Source organism: Eleutherodactylus coqui, chromosome 1 (assembly GCF_035609145.1).
Source record: "Eleutherodactylus coqui strain aEleCoq1 chromosome 1, aEleCoq1.hap1, whole genome shotgun sequence".
Classification (NCBI taxonomy): domain Eukaryota; kingdom Metazoa; phylum Chordata; class Amphibia; order Anura; family Eleutherodactylidae; genus Eleutherodactylus; species Eleutherodactylus coqui.
In genome coordinates, this window is record NC_089837.1 from 139128330 (window position 1) to 139147269 (window position 18940).

Consider the following 18940-nt stretch of genomic DNA (forward strand, 5'->3'; position numbering starts at 1 on the left):
TGGAAGCTGTCCGACCCGCAGCCCATCCACAATTGACATGGCGGATACCTGTGTCATTGCCTAGCGACAATGTGGGAAAAACAAATATTAAAAAAAATCTGTACTGCGAATGACCAACAGCGAGTGTCCGCAGTCATCTGCAATACAGAAAGAGAAGGTAGATGTAGGTGGCCGGCCGGGGTCAGAGACGGATTTCGCTGTAGGCTCCCACATGCGGTATCCGGAATCGTCCGTGTGCAGGCAGCCTAAAACTACTATTGGTTGCCTCTAATAAGTAAACCAGGGTTGGGTGGGATGCTGTAGGTAATTTTAATTCACATTTATTGTGTTCACAAAATGTTTTTTTTTCTTAAAGAAATGCAATAAAAGTATTTATTCCTGTAGTGAAAGGTTAATATATGAGGACCACAAAATAGTGGTTACAGCGGTTGTCCAATGGTGCATTTTTTCCCTCCTCACCTTTGGGTATTTTTATTTTGGGAGGGGGGGGGGGGGGCGTATTTTTAACTCCAAAACTCCATAGGCACTTTCCTACATATGTTTTCATAGAAAGAAAAAAAAGTGTGACCGGAAAAAAAAGCGCCACCAAAAAAATAAATAAAATTTTAATTTGTGCCTTTTTCTTCTTCTTCCACAAGCCAGAAATGTGTGTGAAGTCTACCCATCGTCTCCACAGACATTCTGCCCGCTCACACTTTCCTCCATAGAGGTCTTTCCCTGCCTTGCTCAGCCTTCTGCCAAGGCTTCCTCCCTTCCTCAGTACATTACACTCTCACACAAACACTCAGCCTCTCTCCTCCATTACTTGACTGTTGGAAGAAAAGATATAGAAGGTCTTCACACCTCAATGTAGATGTAGTGCTTGCTGTTCTCAATCACGTGCACATATGCATTGTGGATGGACTCTTCATGGTACTTAATCCCAGCTGACCAGTCTGCCGCCGAGCGGAGGACCTAAGGACAAGCAACAGAACAATTATGGAACAAGAAAAAAAACATGCGCTGAGAAAGCACTCAAAATAGTACAGAAAGTCTAAAATCAGAAAATAACTTCTGAAGCCACTAATGTAATGAAACAGCTCAGAGTTAGAGGGGTCTCAGAGTTTTGGTGCTAAACATTTTAAAAATAGGCTGTTTTTGTTAAAAAAAATAACAAACCCACCTACACTCATCCGTCCTGACTCCCTGCAGCTCCTGCACCACATTTGGCATTTTTAAAAACTTTTTAAGCCAGTCAGGTGTTTTCATCCCCGTGGCCGTAGCCTTACATTCCAGGCTCTAGGTCACTGTCTTCAGCTGACCCACTAATATAAATTGGAAATTATGGAAATGACTGTATCAAGCAATCTTGCACATAGGGCTTAAATCACAAACAAAGCACAAAGTCTACTCTCTTCCAGATATATACGACCGCTATGCAAGATTAAACAGATATTATACACACATTTGACCAGCAGGGGGAGACTTGAGAGCAGGTATTTGCATTACAACACGAGTTTTAAAAGAATTCCGCAACTCCAAAGCATTCAGCTTCTAGTTACATGACTGTGGATGGCGATTCGCTGGTACAAGTTAAATACTTGAGAGGTGTGAAATCCTATCAAAGCCTCATTGCACAACCCATCTGGCCTGTCGTACGGCACTTATACTGTCTGCTAAACATGCTGTTAAGAAACCTAACAGTAAGTAGCTATTTGCTTTATAGATTTACTAGCCACAAGTCTAGTATCATCCACTCCAGCCAACGCACAGTAAGCACCCGCCATACATCCAACTATACATATACCTAGCCTAGAGCTTGCATGCTGCAATTTCCAATACTGCCATGACAATGCAGGGAACTTCATTCTTGTGTTCAGTGGGGGTCCCAGCAGTATGACCTCCACCAATCATAACACAACCCCAATTACATAAATTGTAACAAGACATATAAACCTGCTTAACGATTTTTGGACCGATCTAGTTCCATCTAAGCACACCATTACTACTGAAGCACTACCAATGCACTATGTGTATCAAGTAGATAGACAAGTGATGCAGTCATTTGGGTTTGTTTGGGGTTGCCCTAAATTTCTGCCATCTTTCTATAGATACCAAGTAACATTAAACGAGTTAGTATGATGAAATCCCTACAAGACAGATAGAAAGCACAGACGAACAGTACTGCGCCTCGCTACTTGGCAGGGCTGGTGCACACAGCCCTCTCTTCAGACATTACGTTATTTTGGTTTTGCTCAGAGGCGAGCTTCACCCTTTTCCCAAATTTTTCTAACAGGGAGGACAATATTTGAATATAATATTTTCCAGCATTCGGCATAAAACAGGAATACTAGTCATTGCACTGCCATTTCCTCTTTCCATCTGCTCCAGGTCTCCTCCATCTGTCTCCAAGCACACGGTCTCTCAGCTGACAGTTCTACTCTATGGAGGAGACACCCACTGATCTACGGAGAGTGCCAATGTCTGCGAAACATCTCAGAATTGGATGACAGCCCAGAACAGCCTCTCATTGCAACTTCTCAATGATCAGCCACCCTGTTTAATATACATTTGTTTCACTTTACTTTTTTTTGTTACAAGGACAACAAACTTTAAGTAGCAATCTAATAAGAGATCAGCAAACCTAACAGAAAGGAAACTTTACCCAAAAGCCATAGATGCAGAATAGACACAAGTCAGTGGTCGTGGGGACAAAAAGCCAAATGTTGCAATAGGCACAGTGTAAATTACGGTCGTTAACCTCGAAATGCCCATTTACACGTAATAATTATGTCTAAACGTGAACTTTGTCGCGTAGTTTCAGCCTGCATAAATCACTGGCGGCTCGCTCACTTCTCGTTACATTTAAGCACTCCCTGCTCAGTAGGAATATGAAGCACTGAGTGAGAAGCGAGCAATTTCTTAATGATGATCTGCCTAGCTATACTACACGAGCGCGAAATTAGGAGTGATGTCATTCACTGAGGCACAAATCAGTTTGTGTAAAAGGGGCACAAAAGTTTTACATTTTAGTGTTCGGTACTAGCGCCTACATAGAATCAGATTACTAGACACAGTGTCTTTGTAGATAGTTGTAGGCCCAAAGTCAGAATCCCAGTAATTTATGTGCAGTCTTTGCTAGGACTGTGCGTCTCTGCATGCAGTGCTAGGAACAGGCTTGGGAGGGGTATAATCTCTCCTTAAGGAGAGCACCTAGAAGGGGTGTGGAGACACCTAGAGGGTGAGTGAGGGGACTTATAAGGCCATGCATTCTCCTCTGGGAAATATATGCCAATTAGGAAGATGGAACAATATCTCTGCAGCGCCACCTATTGGATGGCAGCATTGCTTCAAATCAATGTCCAATACTTTAAAAAAGTTTTAAATTCCAAATCCTTCTTTAAGAAACCTAAGCCAGAAGGCATACACAGACAACTGTTTCACGGCGTTTGCCCCTCATCAGTGTGCAGTAGGATTCTCCTGTGACGTGGAGGGGTGTCTTCTCTCCTTAAGGAGAGCACCCAGAAGCTGTGTGGAGACACCTAGGAGGTGAGTGATAGCCAAGTCAGAAACCTACTGCAAACTGATGAGGGGCAAAAACCCTGAAACAGCTGTCTGTGTATCATAGAATCGTAGAATTGCAGAGTTGAAAGGGACCTCCAGGGTCATCGGCTCCAACCCCCTGTTCAGTGCAGGATTTACTAGGTCTCCTCCATCTGTCTCCAGATGGATGGTTTTCTTGGTTTTGGTTTTCAATTCCCAAACATTGTTTTAAAGACTTGTTTAAAGAGTTGTACATAGATTTGAAGGAATGCGGACATCCAATAGGTGGCGCTGCAGAGAGATTGTCCATTTTCCTTATTTGCAGGAACAGGCTGACACACTGACAGCTTAATTCTATACTGTGTTAGGGAAGTGATTATTTCACTTCTGTCACTAGAAATCCCTTAACACAGTGATCATATTGCAGAGTTTCCAAATATAAAAGCATTGCTTCAGTTTTCAGGATGCTGCAGGGGAAGCCACACAAGGTCTGTACTGATGTCACAGGTATTCTTTCGGCAGAGCACGCATGGAGAGAAAACTCAATCTGTACCTTTTTTGCATGTCTGTGTATACAGATCACTGATAACAGTGACCTATTGGGATACAATCATTAAATTACTTATCAGTCATGAGGTCATTAGGAAATACAGATAATGAAGCAAAATGTTTGCAGGATGGATGGAGGGAAAGAACAGCTGAAGTGTATTAGATGTTAGTAGAAAGTATGCGGTGGAGAGTACCCTATTTCATTAGGGCCAAAGGAGGCCCCACTAAGTATTAGCCTATGTAATAAATACTACTTTTGATTCTTGCTCAGATGACCATATATGCAGAAAAACGCTCACCACAGCACAACGCAGTTACGCATGAAGAATGAGGTAGATTTGCGCACGTATCTGTGCAAATTATACTTTTTACGCACACAGCCAGTTAACACATGCGCCACACACCCTTTCAGTGGATTAAAAGGTTAATTAGCCTAATGAAATCCAGAGGTGTACATTTCCCCCACATTTTACGCAGTGTTCCACTGGTGTATTTGCACACCTCCCAAAGACTTTTATGGGGCCTTTGCTGCACAAAGCACAGGAAAATAGAGCAGGTCCAAAACATGCTCATGAGATCAAGCCCACTGAAATCAATGGGTTCTGTGCTCTGGTTTGCAAACATAAATACCCACACTAACAGTTGCATGAAGCAGCCCTTAGTCTTAAAGGGGTTGTCCCGAGAAAGCAAGTGGGGGTAAGCACTTCTGTATGGCCATATTAATGCACTTTGTAATGTACATCGTGCATTAAATATGAGCCATACAGAAGTTATTCACTTACCTGCTCCGTTGCTGGCGTCCCCGTCTCCATGGTGCCGTCTAATTTCAGCGTCTAATCTCCCGATTAGACGCGCTTGCGCAGAAGGGTCTTCTCCCTTCTCTTGGGTCTCGGCACGAGCGGCGTTCTGGCTCCGCCCCCTTCTACGCGTTATCGCGTAGCTCCGCCCCGTCACGTGTGCCGATTCCAGCCAATCAGGAGGCTGGAATCGGCAATGGACCGCGCAGAGCCCACGGTGCACCATGGGAGAAGACCCGCGGTGCATCGTGGGTGAAGATCCCGGCGGCCATCTTGGTAAGGTAAGTAAGAAGTCGCCGCAGAGCGGGGATTCGGGTAAGTACTAAACTTTTTTTTTTTTTTTTAACCCATCCCTTGTGTTTGTCTCGCGCCGAACGGGGGGCCTATTGACTAAAAAAAACCTGTTTCGGCGTGGGACAACCCCTTTAAGAAAAATTGTGACAATGATATACACTTCACATGACACAACCACACATAAAAGGGGTTGTCCCGCGGCGAAATGCAATTTTTTTTTTCAACCTACCCCCGCATTCTGCCCCGTTAAAATCAATCCTTTTTGTAATTTAAAAAAAAAAAAAATCACTTACCTCCTTCGCAGTTCGCGCATCTTCTTTTCTTCTTTTAAAGATGGCCGCCGGTCCTTTCCCAATGATGCACCGCGGTTTTCTCCCATGGTGCACCGCGGGTCTTCTCCCATGGTGCACCATGGGCTCTGTGCGGTCCATTGACGATTCCAGCCTCCTGATTGGCTGGAATCGGCACACGTGACGGGGCGGAGCTACGCGATGACGCATATAAGGGGGCAGAGCCAGAACGCCGCTCGTGCCCGGACCGACCAGAAGGGAGAAGACCCTTCTGCGCAAGCGCGTCTAATCGGGCGATTAGACGCTGAAATTAGACGGAGCCATGGAGACGGGGGACGCCAGCAACGGAACAGGTAAGTGAATAACTTCTGTATAGCCAATATTTAATGCCCGATGTATATTACAAAGTGCATTAATATGGCCATACAGAAGTGTATAACCCCACTTGCTTTCGCGGGACAACCCCTTTAAGGTCTTCAAATATGTAAGGAGGGTTCAGGAGCTCAAATCACAATATTGCACGTCTCATGGATTGTTTATTGATATTGTTTTTACCCTATAATTATTTTCTTGCGGGTGGTCCAGGAGGAACGGAAAAAGGAAAAAAGAGGTGCCATGTTGATGGCACAGCTGGGCGCTACCAGTAAAGGGAGCAGGACTGGTTTGTTCCGGCTCATACCATGTAGCAGTGGCAGTAAAGCTGGTGTCTGAGCAGACCTGTCTCCTTCCGGCTTCTTTGTACGGAGGGTGGTCCACAAGGCGTGCCGTCGGACATGCGCAGTACAGATTTTTTATGTTTTAACTCCTGCTTGTCCGCAATTGACTTCAATAGAAGCCGTCCGTGCGGAAACCACAGGAAAAGGGAGCATGCTGCGATTTTTCATCTGCGAGTGGAAACCACAATTGGTTTCCACTCGTGTGCATGAAGAATTATTTTGCCATAGCATGCTAAATGGAGAGTTATAGCTGCAGAACCCAGAGGCGGATGCTAGCCCCAGAAAATGCGTAACAAAAATCCGCCCATGTGCACGAGACCTTTATAAGAGAGTTAGCCACTCACCCAATCTCCACATAATGCAGTGATACTGCAGCTCCTCTAAGACAGCACCAGCCATGCGGGCGCCTTTCAGAGCCAGCCACCCTCACTGGTGTCAGGGAGGAATTCAGCAGTTCCAGCCCAACAAAGGATGGATCCAGAACCCTCAGGTTCAAGTAATGACAAGATTGCTGCCGGCCAAGAGAATAGACCCAAATGTGTGCCCCTTCATTCTAGATTCATGAAGAGTTGGGATTTGGCCAAATCAACCTGAATCTGCTAAATATATTATTTACAACTTTTACTTTCTCTCTACACACTTTTGAAAAATGGTGAGAAAAGTGGACGAAGTTAGGAGGGAAAGAGGCCACAGTTGGTTAGACGGATTTACTAAGATTTATGCCAGAAACTGGTACAAATTTATACTAGGTTTCAATGTCTGCTCCATGGACAAGGCAAAGTTGTGCCAACTTTATTAAGAGGGCTCTTAATAAAATGGCGCATCTTACTTTAAACTACTTGTGTTTGTCACAGAATTCCCTCATTGTGTTATTTCCTCTCTTGTGAAAAGCTGACAGCTACATTAAAATGTTGCATGCATCAGAGCAGTATATGAGCAGGTACGCGTTGGCATTGTAGGCATAAAACATACAACGGTCTGGCAGGTGATACTTTATATGTTGGTGTTCGGACAGCTTCTAAAAAGTCCTACCTGTGCATTGGCAGGAAGGGACCCTGGAACCTGATATGGCAGCTCCTTGGCTGTATTCTGAGATTTAGGCAGCAGGAAAGGATAGGACAGAGAACGGTACTTGGGCTTCATTATCTAAAATAGAAAAGAAATCATTAGCCGTCTTATGGAACAAAAAGTGCGTACTGAAAGTAAAACATGCATGTGGGTTTCCTCCAGGTACTCAGATTTCCTTCCACGCTCTTAAAAATACAACACTCAGGCTAATTGGCTTTTTATTAAACTGGCCCTTGTGTTCATATGTTTAGGGCAACACATTAAATGTATGTTTTGTCTGTCACATGTTGTCAGAGTTAAATTTTCATGCAACTAGGACTTGCAATTTATACCAATGCCTCATAGAAAAAAAAGTTTAAGAGGACACGGGGTTTTGAAGAGTTGGATTAAAGTGACCCTCTAGGGCTGGAGAAACAAAGCTTCTCTGACTACCTCATGAACATTAGACTAATGATGCGTGCCAGTGCACAAGACACTACACCTACTTTGATTGCCCAGTGCTGTATACATGAGCAGCATTAGCCAATCAGAGCAGTATGTAGTGTCTTAGACTAAGGCCATCTACACTCAGACTAGCCCGATATCGGGCCGAGGAACTCTGATATAGAGCTTGGTAACCTGCGCTTTACCTGCAGGTGCGAGGCAACTTTCAGGCAAAAACGTCATGCTTCTGTGAAATTTCAATCCTCTCACACAATAGAGGATCGGAAGTGTTTCCCATTGATTTCAATGGGAGACCTCGCATCACACAGCATGTGAGAGCCATGCGATGCACTAAATGTTCCATTGAAATCTATGGGTAATGTGTTCCAAGGAACGCGAAAAGATAGAGCATGCCTTGATTTTCTCCAGCACCGCATCGCTCTTGTATCAAAATTGGGTTCATATTCGCACAAGTTTTGTGTGTCTTACAACACACAAGTTCCTCGGTCGCGTGAAAGCAGCCTAATAATGCATGCTATGCACAGTGTGCATCAGGTAGTCAGAGAACCGGTTCGACCATCTTTGTTCTCCAGGCCCAGAGGGTCGCTTTAGGATGTAGAACAAACAAAAAAAGAAAAAATTTGCAGCCATACGATACACGACTTCCATGTATGTCGATGCTGATAAAATAAGCCTCTTCAGATTTACAACTTAGCAGGTTTATATCTTTAGTGACAGTTGTGTCAAGGTTATATGCCATTCTCTGTAGCAGAGTCACAAGCGCTATCTGCAATGTCGCAATATGGCCATGCAAATGTTGTGTTGCACAACCAAAATTGTGTTTAAGCCCTGGCTTCAAATAGAAACTTTAGAATTGTCATCAGTCCCTGTCTCCAGTGGGGCGCACAATCTCTGCACATTGCTGTGGATCATGTTGGCAATATTTGCAGAATGAAATACACTCATTGCCACCCCCCCCCCCCCCAGAAAAAAAAAAAAAAAATCAAGCACCTAGAAAAAGTTGTCTGAATCAAATATAACTTTCTATGTGTGATTGCATCGTTGATATAAGGGATTACAATAGAGCAAAAGGTGATCGATTGCTATATGCAATAGCCCCACAGACCATCACACCAGCAGAAGAGGTAGTGTGCACCTCCACAGCAAAGGCAGGATTGAGGCGCTTACCCAAAGGTCGATGCAAAAACAAAACCTGGATTAATCCCTGAAGACAATCCAGTTTCACTCCATAACAGTCCAGTTTCATTCTTCACAACACCCCAGTAAACAGAGGAGACGGTGGGTGGGTGTGAAAGGCAGTACACGTATTGGACGTGGCAAGACCAAATGTCCTTCAGCCAAGCACTTGGAAATGGTTCTGACAGACACAGGGGCCTGTAATGATGGTGCACCTCTCTCTGGATGGCGGACAATGAAACGGTTGGAGCTGCTCATGCTTGTTGGACGATCAGATGAGCCTCTCTACTGATAATCTGTCAAGGGCATCCTGAGCCCGGTCACCTTTTGTGCCCTCACACATCCACTGGTCCCAACACCTCCTTACAGTCAGGTCAGAATGGCCCAGATGGCGAGCTATTCGTCAATACAACCATCCAGCTTATTGTATTCTAATAGTGGACCCCCCTCAAACTCTTAACTGGGTGAAATATTTTCAATTACATCGCAGTGACATGTCTAGTGGTCAACAAGCTCTACACAAGGGGAAAAAGTGGTCACTACACACAAGTAGCCTCCGACAAGGCTTTTTATAGCCAAAAGGTTGAACCACTTTTAGGGCCTCAGATGGCAAAACAGTTCATCTAATCATGCCACAACTCTAATCATTTAGATGTAACTGCATGCCGAGTTTTGGCACAAAATGACAACTTCTTCTAGCTGCTGGATTTGTTTTGACAAAGAGTGTAATTGAAATTTGAGCAGTTTGTGTACATTACTACAGTAAATCACCTTTGTAAAGTTCCAGCGCTGAATGAAGTGTCTCGCCACATCCCGTGCAGCTTTCCCATGTACCACTGAAGAAATGTCATGCCAGGGCATTCTGGGCGTTTGGTATCTGTCAATGAAGTCTAAGGAGATGAAAAGTTACTACACATTATGATGTGATATACAGAGTAGGTGCACACAAACATAAAAGCTATCCCGACCTCAAAGTGTCATGCTCCCTAGACATCAGAGACGCAGCGTTCTTATAATCACTTTATCTACCCTCTCCAGAGAAACTAGGCATGTAATCTTCTTCGGTACAACTATAACTGTTGTTCACCCTCTTTCATCATCTACACACGGATGTTTAATTTTGGTTATAGGCCTTTGCCTATTGCTTGCTGGATGTTACACAAGGACCTCATTGTAACCTTATGAGACTGCTTAAAATTAATGAATAGGGCGAGGTCTTCCGAAAAGGTTCAGCAGCTTACCATCAAAGGGCTTATCCAGCTGTACCCAGTCTTTGAAGACAAAGTTGCAATAGTCTTTCCCATGCCAGAAGCGGGTTTCACCAAGAAGTTCTCCCACACCGGTCTGTAAACTGCGAACAGATCCCCTGTCTGTAATTGGTACAAACACAAGAGTAGAAACAAAATCATTACCATTCAGAGGCAGCGTGGAAGACGTTCTAAGTAGGTGCGTTATAGAAAAGGTGCCAACTAAAAATCACCTTTACGTTCTATTAAGACGGCAGTATTTGTTCAGTATTTTGAAGCCAAAACCAGGAGTGGAAAATACTGAGAAAAACTATAATACAAAGATTTACACCTCTTCTGCAGTTTGTAGTCAATAGGAAATCTTGAAACCCACGATGAATATTTTTGTGACTGTTTTTCTCACTTCAGGTGCATCTTTTTCTTTTTTTTTAAATTCATGGCTGTTTTTTCAAAAAAAAAAAAAAAAAAAAAAAAAATTGCCTGAAGGAAGCCATAGAGAAAATTCAAGGCACTCATGTTTGAAATGCAAAATGTCACCATTAGCAACTTGAGAAAAAATTGTTACTTTTGTTAGTTTTTCTTTTCTAATCTGAAGCTCCTGGCCAGCTGAGAATAACTTTCGGTTTATATGCCTAGTTTCTAGTCAATTTTTCATTCTTTGTGTTGCAATTACGTGAACCTGCCACAGAAACTACCTAAAGGTGAACCACAGGCACTCCTTTCACAGTTACTGTCAAACAGCTATAATAGAGGAGATCACAGCGAGTCTTCCTGACTGTATACTCCTAGACTATAGCTAATTTAGGCGAATATAGATGACAGTTAACTTCCCCCCCAGCAAGCAGAAATGGTACACAGTTTTCAGCGAATGCTGCGCAGATTCATCAAGGGATCGATTTAATAGTGAAAACATAAATGTGTTTTAACCTAGGTGGGACAAGTACAGCAACATGCAACAGGCTGTCCAAATTTTGCAGGATCTCATCTCAGCACCATAATCAATGAATGTCTCCATGCAGCTTTTGTCTCAGTCATTTGTCCTTCTGTTGGATCCTGCTTGTGTGTCTATTCCACCTGCGTTGATTTTGATGTGGAACTACATCAAAGTCTGCAACTTGAAATATACTGCACATTTCCGTATGAAGTGCATCACAAAATGCAGAGTGTAAATGTACCCTTAAAGGGAATGTGTCGCCTACACTTTCTAACATTCTATTTCACTTTTCCTTTAAGATGTAAGGCCAATTACTCAAGATGAAAAGGTTATGCCAAGACAGGAATAGTAAAGCAGCGCATATAAAAAGCCTTCATGTGATTGTTTTTACCAGGCAGAGCCATCCCTTATAGACTTTGGACTTTACATAACATGATAGTTACACTAAAGTACACACTGCAAAACTCTCCAGGACGACTTCCAAGAAAATATATTACATCAGTTCAGGCCAGCCCAGAAAGCGGTAACATAATGGGGTCTCTTCAGTTTTACCATTAACGATCTTAACTGAACTTCATGTTTGGCTTGTTCTATTTTCTTGTTTGATGATGCTAACCCCCATAGTGCAGCAGAAGTGCCCAACTTCTCGCCACCCTACATATCTGACCATTTCCTAAAATCTCTATTTAGTTTCTTTCCTAATGTGTGTTCCTATAACAAGACACGGCTATTTTCACATTGCTAGCTTTGAGCAGTTCTTTATTGTACAGAGCAACTGAGTCAACAGGCTAAAACTGCTTCAAATGTGATACTGGATGGCAATTACTACATTGGTAGAAATCAGAACATCCTTCGCTTTTGCCTAATAATCCCTATAAAATAGTATGAAAACAAGGGACTATGGCACGGTCCTGTTAAAGGAATCTCAACACATATCAACAGCGTTATCCTTTCAGGATTTCAGGACTAAAAATCATTCACATGATGTTAATAGTAATTTGCAGCATTTCTAGTATAAAAATATCCATCTGTGCCGCTGGGGGCTGGCTCTGGACAAAATCAGTTGTCTTCTCCCTCTGGCAGCTTATATTCCCTTCTTAACCACGTCAGGACCACCAAATGACTATAATACATCCTGTGGTCCTTAGGTGTGTATGGAGCGAGCTTATGAGCCAAGTCCACTCCATACTCGGGGGCTATCAGCAGTTTCTGATAACTGACAGCCACTGGTAACTGTCAAGATCAGAGTTAGCTTTAATCGTGGCAGTTAACCGTTTAGTCAGCTTTGCCCACAGCAGCTAAACAGTCAGCAGGAGGGGTAGATCCCTTCCCGCAACCCATCAGGACCCAATGCAGCGCGATCAGAGTGTGCCGATGGGCTAGCATGGCAACCTGGAGCCTACTAAAGGCTCCCAGGGATACAACACATAAGTGCATATCAAGCTGTGTCCAAGGCAGGACATAAAAGGCAACATCAAAAAATTGTTATGTACTGTAAAACTGAAGTATTGCAGTATATTACAAGTTATCCAATAAGAGAGAATCTGTATCAACCAGTAGACAGTTGCTTAACTGGGGGTCCCACTGAAGTCAATGTAGTGCCTGTAGTACCACTCTGGGCCACTAGATAATGCACAGAGCTATCTGCTCCCGGCAAAAGAGTAGCTCTGTACATCGGAAAATGGTCCCAGAGGAAAAGCTGATCATCTTGGTCCTGGGCGGCGGACCCCCACTGATCAGTTATTGATGACCTATCCTGAGGATACGTTACCAATAGTTATGTTAAATAAAAATAAACGCTTTCCTTCACAATATCCTGAGACCCATAACTTTTATTATTATTAAAAAGGGGTTTACTTTTTAAAAAGTAGAAAAACTAAAAAACTATATCAATTTGGAAGCACCGTAATTTTATTGACCAAGAGAACAAAGTTACTCATTTTATTGTATTATGAATGCCATTAAAACTATGCCCATCCCCCAAAAGTGGAGCAATTGCTTTTTTTATTTGTTTATTTGACTTCACTTAGTTTTAAAAGTTTTACAGCGCATTTTATAGTACCATTAAAAAAATACAACTTTCTTTCTGGTAGTAGAATAAGCAGAAGTACATACGTGATTGGCTGTCTATGCTGCTGACGCTGTCAGCATGTTGGAGGTTGTGTTTGTGGAGTTGTTTATACAGGCTGAACTTTGCAAACTTTCGGGATTTTCCCAGGCCGCGTATCTTCGAGCTGTCCACCACTTCTTCACCTTTTCTGTCCTGTACTTGGAAGCCTTTTTTCCTGTTCGACTTGTCTTCACCATTCAGAGCTTGTGTAGACCCTGACAAAACCTAACAATGCAGGCAATTAAAGGGGTTGTCCCGCGCCGAAACGGGTTTTTTTTTTTTTCAACCCCCCCCCCGTTCGGCGCGAGACAACCCCGATGCAGGGAGGTAAAGAAAGCTCACCGGAGCGCTTACCTGAATCCCCGCGCTCCGGTGACTTCTCTACTCACCGCTGAAGATGGCCTCTTCCTCCGTGGACCGCAGCTCTTCTGTGCGGTCCACTGCCGATTCCAGCCTCCTGATTGGCTGGAATCGGCACGTGACGGGGCGGAGCTACACGGAGCTACACGGAGCCCCATAGAAGACTGCAGAAGACCCGGACTGCGCAAGCGCGGCTAATTTGGCCATCGGAGGGCGAAAATTAGTCGGCACCATGGAGACGAGGACGCCAGCAACGGAACAGGTAAGTATAAAACTTTTTATAACTTCTGCATGGCTCATAATTAATGCACAATGTACATTACAAAGTGCATTATTATGGCCATGCAGAAGTGTACAGACCCACTTGCTGCCTCGGGACAACCCCTTTAATGTTGCAGAAGAGCCCATTCCGACCATCATTGCATGTTTAAACCTGCTGAATGCCATTATTGTTGTCATCCAGCTGTAATATCACAGCAATTACTTCTGTTACCCTATAATAATCACATTATATATTTTGCCAACATCCCCACGTAGTACACACAGGCACACTCTTCACTTCTAGAAACTGAATACAACTGAACAGGATGGGTGGACAGAGGCGACCAACATGCAGCAGCAATATTACAGTGTTACTTCATAATAATAATCTTTATTTGTATAGCGCCAACATATTCCGCAGCGCTTACATAGACAGGGGGAATACAGAAAGACAAAATACAAACATTACAGAACCACGGTTACATATAGTAATCAGTTGATGGAAACAATAGGGGTGCGGGTCCTGCTCCAACGAGCTTACATACTACAAGTAATGGGGGGTACAGAAGGTAAAGGGGCTGGAGATGTGCACTGTATGGCGAGGTGGAGAGTGAGGGATGCTATACACAGACAATGGTCAGCCATTTAGCCGTGTGACGGCAGAAACGGTGTGACTGCAGAAGCGGTTTATGATGGCTAGCAGGGATTGCAGTCAGTAGGTCAGGGAGCATGTTATCAGGCGGAGTACAGAGGTTTTTTTTCTTCATGGATTGCATACGCAAAGAATGGCAGTTAGTATTCAACAGTATCATAAAGGCTCATGTACTTTACATAGGAACACAGTACACTATAGGGGCATATAACAATATATTGTATACTGCATTACAAGGAGGAGAGGGAGCCAAGACAAGAAGAAGAAATTTAATGGCCGACTTAACTCTTACCGTGTTTATGCCAGTTGTAGACTGCGCCGATACGATTCTCTTGACACTTCCCACATCTGTTAACCTGTGCTCATCATCATCCCATCGTCCGTATGCAAGGTCAATGCCTCCAACAAAAGCCACAGACTGATCGATGACTACTATTTTTTCATGGTGTGCCCACAAGTACACAGATGACGACATATGATCTGGATGTCTCATCACCTAAACCAATGAAAGGAGATTAGCTATTTTACTGCTCACTGGAAAGAAAACAAACTTCTTCATTCCGGGTATATGCTACAGCCCAAACCCTGAGAAAAGACCAGCAGGCTATAAGTTGGCTCCAGTGAGGTTTTGTGGAAGTAAAAACAGTTACCACTTCTCTTCCCCAAGATAGGTAGGAGTTTTCTGCTGGTTTAGTCAGAGTAGCTGTTCTTGGAAATGCTTCTAGAACTTTTATGTAAAAAACACAATTCTAGTACTGCAGTTTTCTATGCCACTATTTTTTCACATTAAATTACGGTAATTATCCACATTCAGTGAAGCATACAGAACTTAGAGAGGCTTTTATAAAAAAAAAATGTAAGTATTATGTCAAGAGGGAACAGGGAAGAGAAACCAGCGAGGGACCCGAGAGTCATTGGAGGGGCAATGGATTTGTAAGGAGACTGACTTATTTTCATGATCTTACACCATTCTGAGCCTTGTTAAAGAAAAGGAAACTGCTGGACAAGTTTTTTTTAAAACCTGCATTCTCCATTCATGTAGGATAACTTCAGAATTGTGGAGATGTACTGTATATGTTGTAAGCCCATCAATTTATATTACCATATAACAAACACAAAAGTGAGGAAAAAGTAATGACGGTTTTTCCATGAATTTCCCAATAATTACTGATACTAAGCTTAGGAAATCTAACAGGCTTTACAGAAAATCTGCTTATCAAACAAATAAGTGTGATTGTATAAAAACAGTGACAGCCTGGGGAACAAAAGTCTCAAAAAAAAAAAAAAAAGTTATTTCAATACTTCAAAGCAACTGAAAGCAAATCATTGGCGATTGAAGCAAATGTTTTAGAGGAGAATATCAAGAATATTAGTGGACTGGAGAGAATTTTGTAAAAAGGAGGCAAAACCCATACTATAGCATTCTAACTCGTTTGATAACTCTCTGATCAGTGAGGGTCTGATTACTGGAACCCCCACTGATCCTTAGAATGCCCCACAGCATCCAGAAGTGCCCACACATCATTACATGCCAGGGCTTTATTGTTGGGAACAGTGGGTCCCAGGGCTCAGACCCCCACCCATCAGTAAATGATCTCCTATATTGTGGATAAGGGCTAACTTACTGTGAAGGGACAAAAACGGCAAAAATATTTTTTTCTTTGAAAATTTGTAACATTTAACAACTTAGTTGATTGAACAGGTTTTTCCCATCTCAGACATTTATGTCCAGAGAATGTGACGTTAACACCCGATAGGCGAGAGCCTGACCTCTGCGATTACTTTTTGGGAGAACAGAGACTGAATGAAGAGAGGGCTGCACATACTTGCTCTATGCTCACACTGGTGACCGAGATAACGCCATGAGGGGAGCAAAAAAAAAAAATTGCAGCAAAATCGCACGTGTTCAGGTGATTTTTGAATGTCAGCTATGCCTTTTAGTCAGAAAACTCTCATTGCACGAAAATTGCAGGTTTGTACGTTGCGATAAAAAGGAGGCTCCAAAAGGGAGACGTGAATGATAAAAAAAAAAACAGAAAATTAGGGCAGGCAGCGATTTTCAAATCTTGCAACATTGCAGGACAGAATACATTGCAAATGGGAATGAAACTATTGAACAGCGTGGGTTTCGTAATTTTGCGTTTTCTCACACAAGCGCATAATTTCATTGCAGGTGTGAATGAAGGCAGCCTAAGGCTGCATTCATATCGGTGCTGGAGGCTTTGTTCGGAGCATCTGGCACAGATAAGGCAAAAAATCCTAGCCAAAATAGTGCAGCAGAAATGTAGCTGGGATGCCGGATGCCCCATTATTACAGCCCCAGCACTTCATATCGGAGGCAGGGCACAGATGTGAATGCAGCCTAAGGGCTCAGTCACACAGGCGCATCCGGATGCCGATGCGCCCGTCTTCCTGCAGGATAAGACGGCCGCACTGCAGGTACGGACGATTCTCCGCAGCGCCGGCAGAAAGAACACATAACCGGTTCCATTGCCGGTCATGTGTTCTTTCTTCCGGCGCTGCGGAGAGTTGTCCGCACTGCAGGATGCGCCCGTGTGACTGAGCTTTAACTCTCAAAGACTTAAAGGGGTTGTCCCGCGCCGAAACGGGTTTTTTTTTTTTCAACCCCCCCCCCGTTCGGTGCGAGACAACCCCGATGCAGGGACGTACAGAAGGCTTACCGGAGCGCTTACCTTAATCCCCGCGCTCCGGTGACTTCTATACTTACCTGTGAAGATGGCCGCCGGGATCCTCTGCCTCCGTGGACCGCAGCTCTTCTGTGCGGTCCATTGCCGATTCCAGCCTCCTGATTGGCTGGAATCGGCACGTGACGGGGCGAAGCTACACGGAGCTACACGGAGCCCCATAGAGAACAGGAGAAGACCTGGACTGCGCAAGCGCGGCTAATTTGGCCATCGGAGGGCGAAAATTAGTCGGCACCATGGAGACGAGGACGCCAGCAACGGAGCAGGTAAGTAAAAAACTTTTTATAACTTCTGTATGGCTCATAATTAATGCACAATGTACATTACAAAGTGCATTATTATGGCCATACAGAAGTGTATAGACCCACTTGCTGCCGCAGGACAACCCCTTTAAATGGAGAAACTAGAGCATGCATTTCAACCTCTGCCTGGATGCAGCAGAATGTGCATGATCCCCACCAATCAAGAAACATATGGCATTATGCTGTGGATATGCCATGTAATATAAATAGCATTTACCACTTTGGAATGCCAATATGATCCAATATTATATTCCAAAAATAAATATAAGGGAACATTAAATGTGTTATTCTGTTGAACAGAAACTTGATAACATAACTAATGTAGGCAAACCACTGAAGTCCACAGTAGGCACGTGCCTCCCACACAAATTATAAAGAAGTGTGTTACTCACTGGCGCCCAGGAGTAAATAATGAAGCGACAGGTACACTACTTAAACTGCATCCTTGTATGGCCTCATTTACATGGGATACAAAATGTCGCTACAAAACATGTATGTGAAGCCCATGGTTTCCAATGGGTTCTTTCAGGCTACAAAACATAGTGAGATTTTGTAGCCCGTGTGAACGAGTCCTAAACAAGAGAAAACCTATTTTACAAGGGACATGGGAAAGGTTCCAAACCAAAGTACAGTGATGAGAATGCAATTGTCAGGATGGTGAGTGAGGCTGCCGGATTTTACTTGTAATTAATGTTGGTCACAACTCTATAAAAAAAACCAAAAATTACCATACTGCCATATATAGGCCATACCTTAATATTAGGATGTATACGCATGAGCGTTCTTTTGCTGTACTCGCTGTTTATCCCCAATGCCAGTTCTACTTCCTTATACAACATGATAAAGATCTTGACTCCTTGTTGCTGCAAAATAGAAACAGATATGAAACAAAGAAAATAAAGTTTTGAGTCAGAATGGAGAACATTCCCAACGAGAAGTATAGTATGCTTATCCACACAATAAAAACTCCCTCTACAGCAAATACAAGTTTCTCAGAACTGAGTCTTAAGGTGCCCATAGACCTTTGGTAGTTGCCAACAGCTATTTCTCCTGACCCTTTCATGCACTGAACGTTGTTCAGTTCAGTCAACTCTTTTCCATGGAGAGAGGGGAGTAAGTGTCTGACAGACAGCTGACGGTGATTTAGGTCTAGGCGGGGAAAAAAAAATAAAATAAAATAAAATAAAAAAATTGAGCATTGAAATTCAACGTGCCTGATCCTTCTATTCCACATTATCATCTGTTGGGCAGAGTTGGGAGGCCTCCATACACCGATCAGTATGAATACAGTGAAGAGACTTTAAATTAATAAGATGGTTACAGTTACCCTTCGAAGGGTTCATCTGGGTTTACTCACAGCTTTTCTCTTCAGAACACAGTCCAGCCTCCATCGGTTTCCTTCCACCACTGGACGCTTCAGGAATATTTCTGGGCTTAACCTTGAAAAACAACAGTAACAAAGCATTTGTGAATGTTAACTCTATAAACTATGTAAGCAGCAAAAGCAATTTTA

The 18940-nt window shown here is 43.3% G+C and overlaps 1 protein-coding gene across 1 annotated transcript in view; it reads right to left on the reverse strand.

The window, feature by feature from the left end:
• Positions 1-18940, reverse strand: part of PLD1 (phospholipase D1) — a 124469-nt gene that overhangs the window by 40272 nt on the left and 65257 nt on the right. Inside the window, exons 12-19 of the mRNA XM_066601094.1 lie at positions 18785-18866; positions 18180-18290; positions 14713-14916; positions 13153-13372; positions 10098-10226; positions 9628-9746; positions 7201-7314; positions 844-954 (exon numbers count right to left, since the gene is read on the reverse strand). Of these exons, the coding sequence (XP_066457191.1) occupies positions 844-954; positions 7201-7314; positions 9628-9746; positions 10098-10226; positions 13153-13372; positions 14713-14916; positions 18180-18290; positions 18785-18866 (1090 nt within the window). The remainder of the gene's footprint in view (positions 1-843; positions 955-7200; positions 7315-9627; positions 9747-10097; positions 10227-13152; positions 13373-14712; positions 14917-18179; positions 18291-18784; positions 18867-18940) is intronic.